At 39.1% G+C, this 21,248-nt stretch overlaps 1 protein-coding gene across 1 annotated transcript; it reads left to right on the top strand.

Moving 5' to 3' along the window:
• Window positions 1-677: 677 nt before the first annotated feature.
• On the top strand, window positions 678-20,794 carry LURAP1L (leucine rich adaptor protein 1 like). Its single transcript, XM_063422988.1, has 2 exons — window positions 678-875; window positions 20,054-20,794. Exons 1-2 carry the CDS (start codon window positions 678-680, stop codon window positions 20,426-20,428), a joined length of 573 nt encoding a protein of 190 aa, XP_063279058.1. The 3' UTR covers window positions 20,429-20,794.
• The last annotated feature ends 454 nt before the right edge of the window (window positions 20,795-21,248 follow it).

The following is a 21,248-nucleotide window of genomic DNA, read 5'->3' as shown; positions in this document are numbered from 1 at the left end:
TAAAATGTTTGATGAGTGGGAATATCATTCACACTGTACTTATGCTCCTATCCCTGTTAGAAGGGGTGACTCCTTTTCTCATTTCTTTTTTTTCCCCCCACTTTCTTACCCTTTTCCTTTTCCTTCCTTCCTTCCTTCCCTTTCCTCCCTTCCCTTTCCTTCCCCGTTTCTCTCTTTCTTTAGTTGTCTTTATTTTTTCCCTCTCCTCCCGCCGCTCCCCTGCCTCCCGGGCCTGTCCCCGAGGCCCGCCGTGCTCCCCGCGGCGCGGTGCCCGCCGTGCCCGCCGTGCGGGGGCGCCCCGGGCCGGGCCGCGCCCCTGCGCACAGGCAGCGCGGTGGGAGGGCCGCGCCGCGCCTCTTCCACCTGCCCGCGCCTTTAAAGTTGCAGCCGGGCGGGACGCGCGATGTCTTGGGTCGCGCTGGGCTGGCCGCAGCTGCCGGGGTGCGTGGCGGTCGCGTACACGAAGCGGGGCCGTTTTTCTCCATCGCCCTCGCCCGGCCGCTGTTGCCTTTCCCCGGCGGTCGGCGAGGGGGCGGTCGGGGCTGGTGCGCCCGGGAGATGCCCGTGCCCGTCGTCCCCGGCGCTGCCGCGGTTCTCCGCGCCTCCGCGCCCCGGCAGCGGCCGGGCGGGCGCGGGTAGTGCCGCCGCTGCCGCCTCGGGCCCCTGCAGGGCGAGCCATGGAGCCCGGCGCCCCGCCTGACCTCCGCGACGTCGAGCAGAAGCTGGGGCGCAAAGTGCCCGAGAGCCTGGCGCGGCCCCTGCGCGGGGAGGAGCTCCCGGCCCGCTCCGCCGCCGCGGCCCCCGGCCCCCGCCGCCGCCGCGCTGCCGCCCTGGCCCGTCTGGAGACGAAACTTCAGCTCCTGAGGCAGGAGATGGTGAGTAGCCGCAGCCCTTTCGCACCGCCGCCTCCCGCTCGGCGGCACCGGCAGCGGGCCGGGCCGGGACGGCGCTGCCTGCGCCCTGCCGGCCGGCCCCCCGCGGGAAGGAGGTGCTGCCTGCCCCGGGAGCAGCAGCTGCGCGCATCCATCTCGCAGTGGGGCCGGGCGGCAGCGGGGGCTCTGCTGCCGGCCGGGAGAGCAAGAAGGCCGCTCGTCGGTGCGGCGTAGAGCGAGGGACTTGTCGGCTCCTCGCAGTGGGGCAGTTCACCGGGGACTCGCAGTTGGCTTCTGTTCCTGTCAACTCGTTAGAAGTACTGAAAGCCGGAGTACCAGTAAAAGAAATAATGCACTACTCTCCCGTTGTTGTAACTGCATTTTCTGCATTGCACCTGTTTCCTGGTCGTGACTAACACCTAAAGACATACAGGATATTTTCGGGCTGGAAATTTGTCTTGGAATTCAGGGATTCGATTGCTGGACTTTAGTCTTCAGAGACTTAATTAGTTCCAAACATGCTGCAGATGATGCAGACTAATTCTTGAAAAAACAACTGTTTATACTTTGGTTGAATGGTACATTTTCTTTTGCCAGTGATCTGTGATGGGACTGTTCTGTATGTTGTTCAGATCCTCTAACTTGTTCTAACTATCTTAGTGCAGGTGCTTGTCCTGCTTTGTATGTTACTGTCTCAATAAATTTATTTTGCCAGAAAATGATGCCATAAAACCGGCGTAACTTCTTGTAAGACAAACCAAAAGCAAACTTTTTGCAAGGCAGTAAGCAAGTGATTAGTGAACACTCAACAGATATTCAGATTTTCAGATGTTGAAAATGCAGGACAACTCAGGTTATGTGAGCATAGATAACTTACGTTTTTATTAGTGTGTGTTATGTGGGTCCCAAAAGACACTTCTTAGTAGCAGCTTTTTCCATAGCTCCTGCCACAAAGCTTATTTGAAAATGGTATGAAATTTGATCGGGTTGGGATGGGATTTTTTCTGGCAAAGTGTTGAGATAACTTTATGCAACGATCTTGGAACTCAGCCATTTACAGCAAATACATCAGTATCGTTCTATGTGAATGAGTGTGCCATACCACCAGTCCCTGTACAGTGCTACGTGTAGGTACATAGGTGTGTGCGTTTGTAAGGATTTTTAAAGACTAAGTTTGCTGGGCAAAATGGAGAAGAAAATGGATATTCTGAGAGTTAATAGCCAAGATGATAATGGTCGTCTTGAGGTGTAAATTATAAATTACACTTGCTGTTATATGGGCTCATATTTTTTAAGAGATCTCCACAAATCAAACTATCAGTGGAGATTTTTTCTTTTAGCCACCTTTCAGTACCTAGACCAGACCAAACAAGAAAGCTAGGGAGTGGGACTTTTGGTAACTGTTCTGGAATAACAGAATGAGGGGGAACAGCTTTAAACTGGAAGAGGGTAGACTCAGAGATGTTGCGAAGGAGTCGTTTCCTCAGAGGGTAGTGGGGCACTGGAACAGGTTGCCCAGAGACATTGTGGCTGACTTTGTGCTTGTCATTTCGAAGGTGTCTCTGCCCATGGTGCAGAGGTTGGAACTAGATGATCTTTAATGTTCCTACCATTTGAAGCTATTCTGTTATTCTGTGATTTTAGGTTAATGATCACGGGGAATTTCAGTTTTAATATTGAATAACACACTGTCTGCTTATCTCGTGCTTATTTTTTAGTTTTAAGCTTCCATAATGGTAGTACAATGACCTGCAGGCAGCTTACAATGTATGAGATACCAGACTGCAAAGCAAGCAAATAAGGCAGCCAGAACCTTTGGCACAACTGTTACATGTCAAGGCAACTAGGCCTGTTAAGGGAGGGAGACCTGAGTCAATTGCCTATATCACCTTATCCTTTCAGGTTGCTCTCTTCAGCTGCTTGCAGATTTCATGTCACAGTCTTTTTGTTTGCCTCTTCTTTCTCCCGTCATGTAGTTTCTCTCTTCCTACCCTAAGCACCAACATGTTTTAGTCCCAAAAGCTTTGACCTCTCCTGTTCTTTTCCACTTCAATGACTGACTGACTTTTCTTATCTGAACTAATTTCTCAGGCTGAGTAAGAGGAGTGAAGTTACTTAATGCTCTTCCCATTTGAATTCTGGTCTGTATATGCCCATTAAACCACCAGTACAATAATTAATTATGAAGTATTGCTACCCTGTCTATACCTTTTTCATGCTCTTAGCTGTCTTCTGTAATCTAGAGTGTGAAAGTGAACTACCTTCCTGGATTTTTTTTCTCTAGTCTCTGGCATCTGCAGGAATTTCCTCAACCCTAATGATTGCTTCAGGTTCTTTTTCAGTCACTTTCCCCTCTGCAGTTTTATTAGTGGACATATTTTATAAATTTAAGAACAATACCAGGTAAAAATTGTGGTTCCTTTCTATGTTTCTTTCCACTTTTACTGCATATCACTTCTAAAATGGAGCCAAACCTCTATTTTGTTATTTCATACTTCTTTCTAATGCATTATTCTTTGGCTTTACTTCAAGGCATAGGAGGTCTTGGACATGTAGAGAAGTAGTTTATAGCTGCTACAGTAGTAAGCATGCAAAAAATGGAAAATACTAGAAGTTTAGAATACAGAGTGTCATCTGTTATGCTTTCTTTTTCTGGTTGTACTATGATGGCAGCTTCTACAGCCCACTCACGAATCTGGATAGACCTGCCTCTTGTTTTTTTACTTGCTTGTTCCAGACTTGAGACAAACTTTTTGTAAACACAAAAAAAACAAGGCTATTCAGATTCTTCTTTTCTAGTGGTGTATAAAACAAAGGTATTTGACTTGGAAATGCTGGGTTTGACTACAGTACCTGACAAATAGGTGGGGTGTATGTGGCAACAGTCCATCTGCTGGGTGAAGGATTTGAGGCTTTCCCTTGATCCTTCAGATTCTTTTGCTGTTCAAAAGGGTTCATTTCACCTCAAACCTGATTTTGCTAATGGTCACTGGAATCACACAAAGCACACAGAGTACCGTTCTTGAAATACGGACCTGCTTGGCCATGTTTATTTCCCTTTCCTTATCCTCTATTTCCCCATGAAGGCCGTGGGTGAGACTACATTGAGTCCTGAAAACCTTTGAGTTATAAGGCCATAAATCAGAGGAGAAGCAAGATGTAATTGCCAGTGTGAGTCAAAACACTGCTGTGGTCAAGCTTGGGTGGAATGAATACCTCTCACTATCTGACCCTTGATTCAGTATGAAATTTGTCACAGTGTTACTTTTAAGATCTTTCTTCCTGTGGTCTTTTAGGTGGAACGTTCTATTGGGGAGTTGATCATAAACCTTTATAGCTGCAGCCTTTTTTCTAGTGTACCATGCAGGTCACCATTCAACACATAACACCTTCGCTGCAGGAAATAATCTGTGAGGCTCATTCTGAGCCAGAAATTATACTGCTTCTAAAGCCTCATTTTTCCTTCACAAGTTCTAGGGTTACTCAAAGGGAGATTTTCTTTAACAACCAAAGCAAGAGATTGGGTGGTGTTTTTTTTGTTTAATTCAAAAGTTTCCAAAATAATTATTAATGCCTCTTTGCAAGCTAGAAATTTAAACACAGTATAGCCCACATTACATACAATAATAAAAAAATGTCTTATGTAAAAATATTTAAGGCAGAAAAGATAAGCTGTATCTTGGAAGTGAGGGGTGGATGGCAATGCTGGAGCTTTTAATGAGATCCCTTTCAGAGAACACTGTTGAGAATCAAATTTTGTGAGTCTGAACATCCAACTGGGTATCCTGAATGCAACAGTTTTTAGACTGAAGGATAAAGTAATTGAAACAATCCTATTTTCAAGGAGGTGAGCATTCCAGATTTAGGCTAAAGCCTTTTGAGATAGAGGCATATTCCTATGGTAACTTATTAGTTGAGTTTTCTTCTCTTTTTTCTCCAAGATTAATTTTAGTATAACTATTTTTTAAAGGCAAATAACCTTAATCCCTGACAAAATGAAACTGGAATTAAGGCAAATGTGATCATTACAATGGCAATCCTCCTCGGTGTTTTTGATGGTTTGGTTTGTCTTGTTTTTTTATGCTTTTTTTTTTTTTTTTTTTTTTTTTTTGTAACTCTCCCTAGCACATTAATAAAGTTTCAGGTTGGTGGGCAGAGGGCAGAGCTGTTGTAAGCCTATTCTACCAGATCGGAAGAGTCTGACAAACTTAATATTTGCTTAGATTTATTGGATCACAGTTGTGGAGGGTCTGCATTTATTTGTTTGTTTGAAGGACTGATTTTAAAAAGTCTGCAACTGTGACTTGAAATATCTTTATAACACGTGCTGTAGGTGCAGGCTGCTACATTCACTGTTTTGTATGATAACATCAGTTGTCTTAACTGAAGCCAAGCACTGGCTTCAGTGTGCCCAGTCAGCAATGCAAAGCTTTCTATCAGATGCTGGTTTTCCATTGGATTAATTGTAATTTTTGGTTAAATACCTGACTGAAGATAAAATCTTAAATATAAAATTACTAGTGACTAAGCCTCATACCTATGCAGGAGAGTTTGATTAACCTTTGTTTCTTAATGAACCGTTATTCAGTAAATCCCTGAAGTGAGGCTCTTAGACATACAAAGAAGGCATGCAAAACCAGAAATTGTTTCCCAAAGTCCTCCTGAAGTTTACTGAAAAAGGGGTTAATCCTGTATCTTGCTACCAACTTCTCTCCATACTCTCCAATTTGCATGATGTAGTAGAGAGTTTGTAATTTTTTGCATATAATGCAGATTGGACAGTGATCATAGTGGCTCGTGTTAAAATAAAGTTGTAGATTGATCCTTAGGGACAATAAATCTAAAAAGGAAAAACTGCAACTTATAGTGCAAGAACTTTGCCAAGTTTTCCATCTTTTCAGATCATCTCTGGAAGGATGAGATGACCAAGGTTATTTAAATTAATACATATTTAAATATAAGTTTTGACTGGCAAATCTCACTCACTACCTTCCAGAAGGATTTGATTGTGGAACATGATGTTGTACTCAGAGTTTATGTTTGTTCTTACTCAGCTATAGCAGCTGCTGGAGGTTTAAGTCCCCAGACAGTATAGATTAATATGCGCTTACATTATTAGCTGCTGCATGGCCAAGAGTCCATGAAACACTGTGGGTACCTTACCAGGCAGCATCAGTGTGAGATACTTTGGTACACGTGCATCTGTCTGGTGTGAATCATCACAGCAGTGTCAGGGATACTACGGTCAAGACTTCCAGTTAGACTGCCCATGTACTGTGAGACTTTTGCCAGTGTTTATTTCAGAGAATATGTATTATAATTTCATTATTCCTTCCTGATTACGTTTTGAAGAGTAGAAGAAGCATTGAAGATAATTTTTGAAGTCTGATTCCTGACAATTGTAATGAAGCAATGTGAATACTAAACCACTTCTGCACAGTTGTACAATTTATGATAACTATTAGCAAATAATAATCAACCTTTCTGATGAAATCAGCATAATAGCGTAACTTTCATAGAATGGCCTGAGGTGGAAGGGCTATTCCATAAAGGGACTTCAGAAGACTATCTGATTTCACCTTTCAAAGGAAAAGAAGTCTGGGTGACATGGTTAGGCACCCTGTCTGTCTTGAAAACCTCAGCCATGTAACTGATGAGGTTGTTCTTATGATTGATGGCCTTCACTGAAAAAAATTGAGCTTGTATTAAGATGAAACCTCTCCTGGTCTTCTTTGTATCAGCCCAAATTACTGGAATGCTGTGAGGAAATATCCCTATCCCCAAGTCTTCTCTAGGAAGAAAAGACCTACCTCCAGTCTTTCCTCGTATGGCGGATTTCCAGCCTTTTGATCATCCTACTTTTGTGTGGAAGTTTTCTTTTATGTGGCTGCTTATGAGAGAAGCAATTTTAAATTACCTTTTGTATATGAGCAAGAAAAACTTGAAATGCACAATACCAAATGTATGTATTAAGCAGAGGTGATGGCCAACAACTGCATTTCTACTCTTTAATACTTTTTTTTTTTTTACTAACAGTAAATAGTAAAAGAAAAACAATGCATTTTCAATCAGCGTTTTAAAGGTTACTAGATTATTTGTCTGTTCTCCACCCTCAAGATCAAAACCTAGTAAACTCCACAGTGGACATGTTTATTTTCCATGTGTTTCATTTCTGTCCATGTTCTGGAAGGGAGGCAGATTACTGGAATCTGAAGGAAATGAAGATGAAGGTCTGGCATTAAAAAGACAGAGGATCTGAGCTGTAGAAAAGCGATTGGAATTCAGTTAAATTGACTGCGATTTCTTGGATGGATTTAACTTGCATTTATAAACATGGAAGAACCATCCAAAAGATGAAGAACTCTGATCGTAACATTACAGACAATCTCATAATAAAAGAGAAACTTTTTGGTTGTGAAGATAGACTTATAGCCTTTGTTATCCAGCCTTACTCCCATAAATGTGGCTTCTAATGATAAGCTTTTTCCCGTGGTGGAAATGTTCATGGTAAGCAACTGGAAGCAGCCCTAATCTGGAGGGGTGACCAAAATGAGTGACCAAAACACCTCCAGAGAGTCTGTAAGCCATCTTGTATTACATCTTTGAAAGATATAAACAACGTAGTTCAAGCTTTCAAGCTTTTTCAAATCTAGATGATACTATATTTCACAGGTCATTTGTTCCATGTTTCAGTGCTGAGTCCCTCTTGTGCCTGCCTGCAGATGAGTGTGTGGAATAAAATGTGTCTGAGGATCCCCCTCTTTGAAGTTGTTCTCAAGGGGGTTTCTCTTATTCCATAAAGAAAAGAAAGGACTTTGGAGCATATATATATGTTGGGTATATAAGTATATAAAGTCAGCTACTCTGTTTTGCCAGGATATGCAAACTCACCTAGAGCTTCCTTAAACATGGAGAAGAGCGTACTGGCACACCAATGCAACCCTGGCCTCAGGAAGTCAATCCTCTTTCCCCACCAGCCTAGGCTTTCTTAATACTTACAGTTTGTCAAGAGAATGGTATGGCACATTTCTGAACTGTCTGTAAACACAAAGTAGCTAAGCTGCCAGAGAAGTTACCCAAATGTTTCATTTGCCGTGCTGTACAGTAAACTCCGCTCAATGCTGTATGGCCGTGCTGGGTACAGTGTCAGGTGAAGTGAAAGCATTTAGTGACTTTAAAGCAATGGTAAATTGCTATTTAACTACTGGGGGTTTCATAATCCTTTACTGGGACAATTTGTGATTTTGTTTGCTGCTGTTAGATATCAGCTGCGTTCATGACTCAAATGCTTCCAGAAGAAGAGCCATTTTACTGCATCCTGGTCTGGCTATGAAACCTGCTTCTCTGTAGGTATAGAAGGAAACACATCCAAGAACTGTAATGAGCAAGCTCACACATTTTTACTCCAAGGTAGAAACAAAAATAGAACAGCTTGGTTGCTTTGTAATTTTCCTTTTTTTTTCTGTATTCCTGCAGTATTTCCATTGGTTTAGAGAAGTGTTGTATTTGAGATGGTTGCACTGCTTTTAGCTCAGTTGCACTGCTTTTTAGCTGTCAGCTAAGACACTTGCTGTTGAGATACAGCAAACATTGGACATGACTTTCTTAATAATCAGTTGAAAAGAGTATTTAATTGAAAAACTTCTGACTCAGACCTTGATTCTTCCAATAATTATAAATGACTAGGAAAAACCAGTCCTGACACCAAGGAGGAAACCATGAAGCATTTCTGTGGAAAGAGGAATAGGATCTGTATTGTTTAGCCACCTCTTTAGAAAACTAGTGAAAATTGCGTACACACCCTAGCTCTGCTCCGGCCTGGTAATGCCATTTCTGGAATGCTGTTTGGGGATCCATTTTGGGCTTTCCAGTTTAAGACAAGGAATTACTGGAGAGCTGGTCCAGCAGGGAATTATAAAGATTACTAGGAGTTTGGAGCTCTCATGAGGAGAGGCTGAAGAAACTGGGCCGTCTTAGCCTGGAGAAGAGACAGCTGAGCAAGGATCTTATCAATATGTACAAATATCTTAAGAGTGGCTGTTAAGAAGATGAGACCAGACTCTCTCCAGTGCTGTCTAGTGTCAGGACGAGGGATAATGAGCACAAACTGAAGTACAGGAGGTTCCGTCCAAATAGAAGGAAAAGATATTTTCTTTAGAGTGTGGCTGAACACTGGAACAGGCTGCTCAGAGAGGTTGTGGAGTCTTACCTCTCTGGAAATTTTTAGAACCTGCTTGGACTTGATCCTGTTCAGCTTACCATAGCGGTAATGTGGGTTTAAATAATCTTCAGAGGCCCTTTCCAGCCCCAACTCTTCTGTGATTATCTGATTCTGAATATCTAGTGTTCTTCTGGAGTGAGAGTAATATGCACCTTTATGAGAGTGCCTGGAGAAAGCTTGTTCCAGCTACATTGGAAGGGTAGAGTTTTTCAGCCAATATAGGCTTTGTTAGACAAAGTCAAATGGTTCATGTTTAGAACAAAGTGCTTAATAATAGAACAGTGGAAATGTAGGGGGTTTATGCTGGTTTTGGTGTTAAAGAATCCTTTCCATGGGCAAGAAGGTTTTCTGACTAACGAGATTTAGATGGGTCTGCACAAAAACATGGCAACTTGGGGAAGTCATTCAAGGAGTTATTGTAAACTTGAGACTATTTTTCTGGTCTTCTCAAAACTGTACTGCTATGAGAGGAGCAAATATGAAGCCGGAATGATAATTCTAACAGAATTTTTCCTGTTACAGATTTCAACTGCATTTTGGCTTCGCAGGACTATTTCAACCACTGTGAATATTAATGGCTTGTCCACATGTCTTGGCAGAATTGTGCAGTGCAGTGAAATATTTTTATTTCAAGTGGTGTTGTGTGGCAGGGTTCTAGTGTTACAGGTTTGTAGGAGAAAATCTTAAATCCTGCTACAGCAGAGAGAGGAGGAAGCCTCTTTGCAAAAGAGCAGTACTACTAGCATACCAAATCAACAGTGATGTTCTTCAAAGGCCTGTGGAATTTACATCCTCCCGTTAGCACCTGTCACTGATTGCTGTGACTCAGGCAGGGGAGTGAAGGCATGGTTGCTGTTTTCCTCATAGCCAGATGAGGTAGCTATCTGTGATGATAACTTCATAAAGCTTTTTAGGCATTCACCAGTGCAGAGCATCAGTCCACCCATTTCAGACAAGACAGAAAATGTAGCCAAAGCAACACTACGATTTTTAATATTTTGTAATTACTTTCATTCATTTTTATTAACTTGTTCTCTGGTGAAGTTTAATAATAAAATTACTTCAGAAGAAGAGCTGTTATGAGCCCTTTTCAAATACAACCAAACTTCTCTAGTCCAAATCTGCTGTGTTTTCCTTAATCAGTTCTCTCTTTTCCTAGGTTACCCTTGATTATTTGCAAAGGCCCTATTTGTCTTTTCCTAGCCATGTTTTGCAAGTCTTGCACCTTATTTTTGCTCCCCAACTAGCTTAATAGCTAGTAGAAGAGGAAATGGGAAATACAAGCAATGACCTTGAGTCTTTCTAAATCTACTCATACATCTGATAACTGCATTGATAGCTATGATTAACATTTCTTGCTGAACTAGAATCACACCACAATGCCCCAATGCTCTTCTTTGTAGAAATCTTTGCTAAGAACAGGTTTAAGTATAAAAACAGCAATATGACATGAGCTAGAGTGTAGGAGAAGCTGAAGACTGCACTATATGGCGTGGATAATAGTTACTGATCAGAGAAAGGATCAAATAATGTGGAAAGAAAATATTCCCTTGAGTGCCTGGTTTTGTCTTGAAGTTTATAGTTCATGACTGATTACTCTTACTGCCTTCTCACATCTTTGTCTGGAAGCATAGCATGTGTCTTTGTTTAATTGTTAATATACATTGATAATCAAATCTTGTGACCTCCAGAATGAATTGCTGTGGTGTGTTCTGTGGGAAACAAAGGGGTCTATGGGGTTTTGAGCAAAAAGGGGGCAAAAGGGCTCAAAAGTTGCAGCTGATGTAGTTCTCAACAGCCTGCTTGTCTTGTTGTGCTGGCCCATTTCAGTATTTCAGCTTGCTAGAAGTGATTGTAGCCTGTTTGCTCCTAGATTTTTAATCTGTAGATCCCAGGTGCAGGTTAGCTGCTAGCTTTTTGGTACCTTCTTAGTGGTTGAGAAAGAACAAAATTACTTAATTTTTTACAAATACCAGGAAGTTTGAAAGGGTGTTTTTGTTCAAAAGACTCAAAATAGGCAACTTGATGTTATCTGAAAGATCTCGAACTTGCTGGAAAGTTACATCTCTTCAGAGAGATGTAAAGACTGTGTAGGGACCATATTTTAGGAGAATGGTGATTACACCACTGGGGAGATTTGGATGAAGTTCTGCATTAAAAAGAAAAATTAAGGTGATTTGAAATTTGAAAAACATGGAATTTTAAATAGGTGGCAAAGTAAACATAAATAAAACAAACGCCCTATTTTTTAAGATACTGGCTCATTTTTATTCAAAAATTTAGTATGGAAACAACGCGCATAATGTTTTAATAGGGGAAAAAATGCAGTGATCAGCAAATCAGTTTCTAGGACTACTAAAGCATTTTTAGGAGCACGTGGGATCATTTATAATACAAAAGCTGTCTTGAAGTTCTTTTTTATTGTTATTGAGATAAACCTTCAGTAAAAAGGACTGCATGTTGCCTTTACCTAGAGATTTAATTGTTAGATTAAAAATATGCTTTCAATAGGATATACCTTCTCTCCAGGAATACAGAATTGTTTCAAACAGAATTCTGTTTTGAATTCTGGGGAGATTCGGACAAAGATTTAATTTATTTTAATTGTGTGTGTCTCTCCAGTGGTGCTGTGAAAGCAGACTTGAATTTCAAGAAAGTTCAGATTTCTACCAAGTATTGCTATTGTTGTGTCTCAGTTGTGATTTAATGAAATAAGTTGGGTGTTTTGATAAGGTTTGGGTTTCTTTAGGTTTTCTCTTTTTTTACATTTTAAAATGTTTTCAAACTTAGCTGTTATCTCTATAAAGGCAGTATTTTCAAACTTTGGATATACCTGTAAGCAAACCCCATTATCTTCTTTTATTTTAGTTATATGCTTTTCAGTATACTTCCACAGTGCCAGTATTAAAAATAATTCATTTTGAAGGGATGAACAGGTATGCAGTGATTATTATATTCTTTCAATTTTTTGCATAGGATTTCTAATCCTATGTTTTGGTCAAGACAAACATAAATAAGGCAGAGAGTGAAATCCAATTAAGAAAAATAAACTAGATATGTTCTTGAGGCCCAGTGCTTTCTCATATTGGTCAGAAGACACAGGCAGTCCAGCACTGGGGCTGGTGTCCAGAACACTTTATAATGGTGCTGTGATCGTCCATCTGCTGTAACGCTTTCTGACACCCACAGCCAAATGTTACAGCTTCATATTGACCTGAATGTTTGCAGTGGAGTTAACTTGTCTGTCAATAAATGTGGGTCCATATTATGGATTGTTCTGGACATGTTCACCTTTGTCATAGTAGATACATTTCTAAGGTCAGATGATGCTTTTATGACAGTAGTATGAGATATTTGGAAGCATTCAGTAAAACCTTCCAGCAGTATTAGAAGTTTTTCCTCTTCACAAACCCCTACATTTTGTCACTGCTCCTTTTCAGGTTAATTTAACTAAACTTCAAAAGAGTAAGGATTTTCCTTTTGTATTCTTCATCCTTTTGAGACTGGATGTTTCTCTCTTTGAATTCTGTGGTACTTCCATTTATTTAAAGAGCTTATTTAACATTTGTTTTACTTAGACAGTAGGTGATGAAATAAGAACTTAACTAATTAACATTTTTTTCCTTCTGCTTGCTCTCAGTTGTACATCATGTTTCCTTTTGAAAATCATTGTCATATCTACTTAGGAGTTAAATAGTTTCTACTTTTTCACAATGAAATAAAGAGATGGCCAAAAAACTAAAACAAACAAATAAAAATATACTTTCTCCCTGGGAATTTCTTATTACATTTAAGCATACAAGAGAACTCAAACAGTATAATGTTAAAAATGTTCCCTGCTGATCAAATGATTCATCCTAATCATTGATATTTTGTTATCAAAGGTACTAATACATTTGTCAGTCTGCCCACACATACTCCCCAGACAAGGACCCTGCATATTGCAAGGCAGTGAAAAAAGGCCTTGAGATTCAACTTTTTTTTTTCCCCTTCAGAGATAGTATGACTAAACAATTGCACAACTTGATGGTGTGTATTTTCCTGTTGAGTATTAGGGAAACAATTAGCATGCATAAAATTAAAATATTAAAATAGGATGTTATAAGAGAAATGTAAATCGCCAATATTGTAATTTCCTGTATCAGATGATAACCATATTAGCATAGTATTTTGTTCATATATTTGCAAGAAATGTCCTTGCAGCCTGCTCACTGAGTTATTTACTCTCATTGCCTACTGAACTAACTTCTGTCTTATGAAGTTGCTCTCCTTCCTCATTATTCTACTGTATTCTCCTACATTATTCCAGTGGTGGCTCAGACCTGACCCGCCCGCTTCCTTTCTTTAGCTGATGGGTTGGTAAGCTCTCCTTACAGTGAAATCCTTTTGTGGCTGATGTGGAATCACAAGGTCTCTGTACCTCCTTGCTAGTTAAAAGTCACTATGTTCTAAGCTGTGTTAAGTGACTGCCAAATTTTACAGATGGGCCTATGGAAATATTTATTGCAAGGACTTGGGGAAGGGTTGCAGTGGAAATGCAGGAACTTGAAGAAGGATAGTGACTAAGCTAGAGCCTCTGTTAAAAGTAGTGCAAAGAAATACTGAAACAAACAAGTAGTACAAACAAATACAAAGAGTGCAAACAGATACTGAAAACCCAATGACCACTCACTCTGTGAGCAACTGGCAGTTCCGCGGTTGTAATGTATGCTACATAAAAAATCTGATATGAGGGTTTTAACAATTTTGTTTTCTAAGAGATGCAAGAGTATAAAGAATCTCTTGCAAAAGAAGTCAAAAATTAAATGACCAAAACGTATGGTCTGCCACAATATTGTGACTCATTATGGAAGTGTATCTAAGTCAGTGTAACTTGCTCACTTTACTGAAAGAAAGTAGATCATCAAACCATACCTACAAATCAACAATAGACCACATAAATTTAGCTTTCGTATGTATTTGTAGCTTTTGTATGTGATCTCTCATTGTCTGAAACTTATCACAAGCATAAAAACCAAGAGAATAAATGGGAAAATGATACAGCAATACATTATAACACAACTCCATGCTGAAAGAAACCAGATGCAGAAAAAAGCTGTTGATCCACATTTACCACTGTTGGCTGAAATTTAGCTAAATCAGTGTGAGGTGAATCACAGTGACAGACATAAGGCATAATGATGAACATTGCAGCACCTACCTTGACTCTGTCAGTCTCATTCTCTGCCAGGCTTTGGTCCATTGTTTTAAGAAAGCTCATACAGAGTTCCAGTCAGGTTGGTTGGGTTAACTTAAATTACTGTGGTGTCTGAATTTACCACAGTTAGTTGGCTTTGCTGTGGAGTGCATGTGGCACATTCCCACAAGCAGTTACTCTTTCACTGGTGCATAGAAGATGCCTTCCCGTTGATGACAGTAAACTTGTCTTTTTACTCTGTCACGTAAAACTCCCTGCATATTTACAGGACATGATGAAAATTCAAATTCAGGAGAAGCTGAAATTCAGAAGTCAGCCTAGGTATTCTAATTTTTTTCATCTTAATCCTGAAATACTGTTGCCTAAAGCAGCATAATTATATGAAGAAACCAGTGCAAACACCTTGAATCAGTGGGACAATTTAGAAGCAAGCAAGAAGCCTAAAGACGTGCACTTACATATGTTTTAATTTAAGTAGGACGTAGCTCCTGCACAGCCTATTAATCATCCTGTGTGTTAAAGGAGCAAACATTATCTGTTATTTGTGGGTTTGGGTTTTTTTGACATGTTAAATGGGAAAAAAAAGCACATCTCTTTTACTCACTGGTGTTGAGAAGCTGTTCTATCACTTTGAGCTTGCTCACCTTCAAGTGGCATGCTTCATACTTAATAAACAAATCCTATCTATGTCACCAGATTTATCCCTTTTGTAATCATGTTAGCTTGGTGACCCTAGTTAAATAACGCTTCCAATTTTGGATTTTGAATAAGTTTCTTACGGTGTTTAACTTGTTACGATCTCACGGAATTAGTCAATAAGATTTTATTGACCAGTTTTTTATCATTACATATCTTCTTACTGTATTTTGATCTTGATAAGACTTGAATAATTGCCAACCCATTTTCTTCACCCTCATCTTTTGCCTCCTAAATTAATTTTCTTAGTTACTTTAAAAGTTGTTATTCAGTGTTTTTAATAGTAAAAGTAACACCAGGAGAAAGTGGAATAAGGTTAGCTTTTTTGAAGAAGAGACATCTCAGAATGCAAAACAAATTATTATTTGGACACTGATTGTTAGATTTTTTTTCAAAATTGTATCTTGATTTAGTTGATGGAATTTTCTATTTTATTAAAACATGAAGTAATCTCCCTTTTAAAAATAAAAGGGGAGGTAGTCATAGCTGGCAAGCTCTTTTTCCTGTATGATATGGGAAATAGAAGAAATTGAATAGAAAAGCGAAAAGCTATATCTGACACATCCTAGGAAATGGAAACAATAGTTTTAATACTCAGTATTAAAATAAATAATATAAATAAAACAATAGTTTTAATACAGTAGTTTTAACAATAGTGTTAATACTCCTGAACCGTAGTTGTCATGCACACCAGTTTAGTATGGAAAAGTTCTGCTGGTTTGAAATTCTGTTTGTAAAAAGTGTGATAGAGAATGGGTATGGTAGCGTTTAGCAAGAATGGAATTGGCTGCAGTTACTTGTATCTAACCTCTCCACATATTGTCTTCTGCAAGACTTCCCAGGACTGAACGTCTATTGGTCGTTCCCAGGACTACTGTACTTTGCCACTGTTTCCATCCACTTCCACTTATCATGGAATTTGTGTTCACACTCAAGATGTTTTAGAACACAGATTTCAGAGCAGCCAGCCCTAGATTCATGTTGAGATTTTTGCAGAGCAAAGTTTCTGATCTGAGTGACTTAAATAGCTCCCTGAATCTATTAAGTTGTAAGTATAAAATTTTGTCTGTTTTAAGGACTTACTTCACTATGCTCTGGCTAAAAGATGTATCCTGAAATGCTCACTTCTTTTTCTTTTACTAGTATACTTTTTACAGCACAGAACATAAAAGTATTGGAAAAAAAAATGAAACTGAAATAATTCAATTAAACTTAGGGATATCTTTTCCTCAAACCACTTTTTGTGGTTGCCATTAATATTCCTTCAGAGCTCCTGTAGTTAGAAGAAACAAGATGTGAATCCAGGAATCTAAAAGAAAGTGATCTGCAGAATAAACTAAAGTTTCAAACAGTTTTTGCAGATTAGAATGGTATATTTAACAGACATTTTAGCTTTGCCATTTATGGAGGGTAAGGTGACCCTCTGTGTTTGGACCTGACTGGAAACTGTGTCTGCAGAACATGCAGCAGCAAAACGCAAGGCTGTTTTGTTCAAATTGTGACTACATGTGTGACTTTTATCCAAAAGCTAAGTGACCAGGCTAAGGACAGTTAATGCACTACTTTGGGTGACTGCCAGGAAACAGTAATTGTCTCTGTTAGCACTCTTGGGCATTAAAAGTTTTATTCTAAAAGTTACCTAGTCAAGTTCTTTCTCAAAAACAATGAATTATATATAAAAATATCATAAATATTTGTGTGTCTCTCTGCATATGTACGTCTACAAAAGCCCTTGTGTTTGGGTATGTATAATTTCTCTTGAATAAATTATGACAGTGTTGTACATACTATTACAGAAGACCAAAAGCAAGGAAGAAATATTTTGTTAGAACAACAAGTATGAGAGAGAAGCATAGACAGGTGTTTAGTCCAGCTGTTTCTTCCAGATTCTGGTTCTGTCTGAATGCTACTCTGTGCACTTACGCTACCAGAATGTGTTACTTGAAAGATGTTGCCACTTTAATTTCCTTATTTTCTCTTGCTCTGACTAGCTCTTAATGTTAAACATTTAGTATCCTTTCTGTGATCAGCATTATTGCAAATACCCAGAGCAAAACTAAGCAAAAATATATAGAAGTTAACCTGTAACAGCTTATTACAGGTTACTCCCCTGGTTTTTTGGGTTTTTTTTGATACACCATAAGTTTTTGCTGAACACATCTTCCCTATAGTGGTCCTGTATTCTAGCTTTAACTCAAAGGACAGCTATAAAAACTGTTCTGAAGAGCCTTTATTAGCTATGATACACTGTTTAGATTATTCTGAAATGCACCTGTTACTGTGCAGAACAAATGGAGCTGTCAAGCATGGTGAGGTTTTATTGTGTTTAGTCCTGTTAGCTGAACCGTCTCGGACTGACTTGTTTACTCCAAAAAGCACTCCAACTTGTATACTCCCAACAATTTCCAAGATAAATGGGTTGCAGCTACATAAGTGAGTAAAAGCTAATGTGATTTTGTCTGTGCTAAAGCACATAAGGGGAAAAAATGTCATTTTGACATCTCTGTGTTATCAAACAGATGACGAAGTAAACCATATTAAAGAAAGGTGAGACTTGTTAAATTACTTTTTAACATTTGCTTTAGGGAAAGCACACTCTTCATATGGGAGTCTTCGAATGACATTGTAGTTAGGAGGAGGACAACTCTAGTACTCAGGAATGCAAAGAATTGCTTCCAGTAAGGCTATTCCACAAAAATGCTGTATTTAGAGAAGAAAATTATTGCCTGTGAACTGAATCTGAAATATATGAGATGTCTGCTTTATCTAAAAGGCACTGTTTCATTTGAGTCATGTTGGTGCTAGTTCTGTTAAACATTTCCGAAATCAGCCTTCTGGGAAACTTCTCTCTGAGCATTTATATTCAAGTTGCTGAAGTCTGTAGTTGCATTTGAGAATTTGGGTAATCTACTGCTTTCGTGACAGCCTAGTTGCCAAGCAAATGGTTCGTAGTGATTTATTGGTTAGAGTAGAGGAATTGGCTTGAGCAGGAGAACTACAAAATGGTCAATCTGTTTTCATAACCTCACTTCTGAAACAATGATAGATGGACAGTATTGTTAAAACTGAATGAATGGTAGGTAGAGCTGTTTTGCACAGTACCAGGTTAGTTGTGTTAGATCTTATGTTACTGGATTGAGAATAATTGGGAAGTCATTCTGGGACTGGGGAAGGAAGCTGGGAATACCTGCGACAGTTACACAGGCAGTCTGTTACTGGCAAAGCTTGAAATGTCTTTGCATTGGGTTGTCCCTGACCAGTAACTAGGTACCCTCCAGCTGCTCACTCACTTTCCTCTCCTCTTCCAGAGAGATCGGGGGAGAGATTTACAAGAACAAAAGTGAGAAAAACTTAGATTGTAATAAAGACAGTTAAAAAGTGAAGGAAATAAATTAAATGAACAAGTGATTCTAAGTCAGTGACACACCATCTCCCACCTGTAGATCAAGCCAGCCCCCAACCAACAGCTGTATAGGAAAAGTCAAATGCACAGGTTTTATTGCTGGGCACAGAATAAAATGGCAAGAAATATCTACTTGATGCATTCTGGTCATCTGTCCCATCCAAACATCCACTCCAAATATCTTTCTCAGTCCTAGTCTACTTGCTGGTGCAGAGTGAAAAACTGAAGAGGCCTTGATAGCCCTTAGTGCTCAGCAAGACCTGAAACACTGGAGTGCTACCAACATAGTTTGGTGAAAGATAAAAGAGAACAAAACCCTACTGGCTGCTAGGAAGAGTCCCAGCTGGACCCACTACAATCTTCTGCAGTATCTAAGAGAATAACAATACATTAAAATAATTTTTTGAACAGCTGTACCAGCTTAGTGAAATTTGGGATACTGAGAAGTTGGCATTTGAATATGGAAAGGATCATGTTTATATTAAACTCAAGCAAAACAAGATACAGTCTTTGCTTCCTGAGAATACTGATTCTGTTCCAGTCCATTGTGTACGAACAATACAGGTGGTATTTTTCTGTACAACAATTTCGGATTTGGAGAATTTTATAAAACATCTATTGCCTGATGTAATAGATCTTACTTGTTTTTTCTTTATTTTTCTGTTGAGGGAAGACTTTCAAATATTCAATGTGGCACTTAAGACAGGGTCAGAGGTTTTTTTTCCAGTACCTACGATGTTTCAGATTAAGAGAAGGAAGCAATGAATATAAACCTTAGATCTCACCTTTGTTTGTCAGCTGAAGTGACTTAAAAAGTGGCTTATATAGTTTGCCTGTTAAGGAAAACATTAAGATGGTTTCACAAATATATCTGTGAAATGCAACACTGTAATATTCCACTGTGCATTACTATTAATACTACTATGTGTTTGCATCAACCATGACAACTAAGTGAGAAAGTAAGCTTGTTCTTAGTGTCCTCTTTCTATTTAGTTAGCTGTGACAAATGCTTGCTCTATGCCTGTAATACGTGGTTAACTTGGAACTTCATCACTTTCATCTAATATGGGTTTAAATAACTGAAAGTTACAGTTTCAGTAAGTTAAATATCTCAACTCTCACACATTTATATAGCAGATTTTCATGTCTACTCAGGAGTAGTGTGAGTAAAAGTTAAATATCCACTATCCAGCTTTTTTCCAAACTGTGCACATCTGAAAAATTCAGGTTGTCCAAGTAGCCATAGTAAGGATGACATGGGGTGAATGCCTAGATGTCTGTAGCTGTAAGTAACTTACAGTAAGTTTTGTGTCTTGATTCTCTGGTTGGTGAAAGGCTATCCCCAGGAGTTGTCACAGCAGCTGTGTTTTTCATCTGAACAGCGTTGTATCAGTGTGCATACAAGTCTTGTCACTGACTAGCAGTCCTGTTAATGCAGTGCTTAGGGAGGCTGACCAGGTTCCCAGCTGACCTTCACTGGAAGTATTAGTATAGCTATGCTTTTGTGGTTTTTTTATTTGTTTGCCTTTTGGCTTTTTTACTGAAATAGATTTGTCCTAGCTATGAAAGCTGGAATTTTTTTGTGTTTTCTTTTAACCCATTCCAGCCTGCTCTTTTACTTATTATGAAAGGAGTAATTTTTTAAATATTTTTTTGCCTTGTAGGTTAATCTCCGAGCCACTGATGTGAAGCTTATGCGCCAGCTCCTCCTCATCAATGAAAGTATTGAATCAATCAAGTGGATGATTGAAGAGAAAGCCATTGCCAGTAGAGGCAGCAGTTTGAGTGGAAGTCTGTGCAGCTTGCTGGAAAGTCAGGAGACATCCCTCCATGGCAGCTGCAGCAGTTTACAAGACTGTAGTGATGGACTGGATGGAATATCAGTGGGGAGTTATTTGGACACCTTAGTGGATGATGTCCCTGGTCACCAAACGCCCTCAGATATGGACAAGTTCAGTGATTCTTCTGTCATGGAGGACTCACAGTCTCTGAATAACCATCCCAAAATTGATTCTGATGAGTACTACTGTTTTGGTTAATAAGAACAAGTTCCAGTGGGACACAATGCACTTATATTTATCCTTTTTCTTTGCTGCTGTTTTATTTCATGTGCAAACCCCCCAAAGTTCTCTTGAAAGGACAATATAATATGATAACTTCAATACTGTTGCATAACTTTTCTTTTGCTTCTAATGCATTTTCTCCTTGATGGATTGGGCTTTTCTCCTTCTCCTCACATTTTCTTAATTTATTGTCACTTTTTTTGTCTGTTTTAATTTTTTACAGTGCCGTATTTACAAGTCTGTAAAAGTGGTGAAGGAAAAGCTTTATCTTTAAAATGAAACAGCAGGGAATGAGAGTAACAATTTTGTATTTGTTGTCAATAAAACGTCTTCTGATAAATATATGTTGTCATAAATTTTCTTGACTACCAGGTCTGGCCTTTCCAAAAATACTGTTCTTATTGAGCCTTAAATCTGAATCTTGGAAATACCTGTACAAAATAATTTTGTAAGCAATGAAATTTGATTCTGTTAAGCTGTCATTATTTGAAATAGAAAGTATTCTTAACTTTTCTGTGTGGAGTTTCTTCCATTTTCCAAATGAAAGAAACCCCACACAGAAAAGTTTAAAATACTTTATATTTCTTCTTGTCTCTTGTGTAATTTTGATGTTAAATTCTGATTCTAAATTGGTTTTCTTTTAAATTCAGCAGTGTTGCCCTGCTTTTTCTTTCCTGCTTTACAAGTAAGAGTTTGCCTTAATTTTTTTGTGCCTACTGATGCAGTTGAGAGTTGCAGCTAATCAATTGTATTGGAAGTAGCTGAGAAGAAAAACAGAAACTGTTGCATGTAGTCT

The sequence above is a fragment of the Prinia subflava genome, chromosome Z, assembly GCF_021018805.1.
Source record: "Prinia subflava isolate CZ2003 ecotype Zambia chromosome Z, Cam_Psub_1.2, whole genome shotgun sequence".
NCBI lineage: Eukaryota > Metazoa > Chordata > Aves > Passeriformes > Cisticolidae > Prinia > Prinia subflava.
This window is presented reverse-complemented; position numbering and strand designations above follow the sequence as displayed.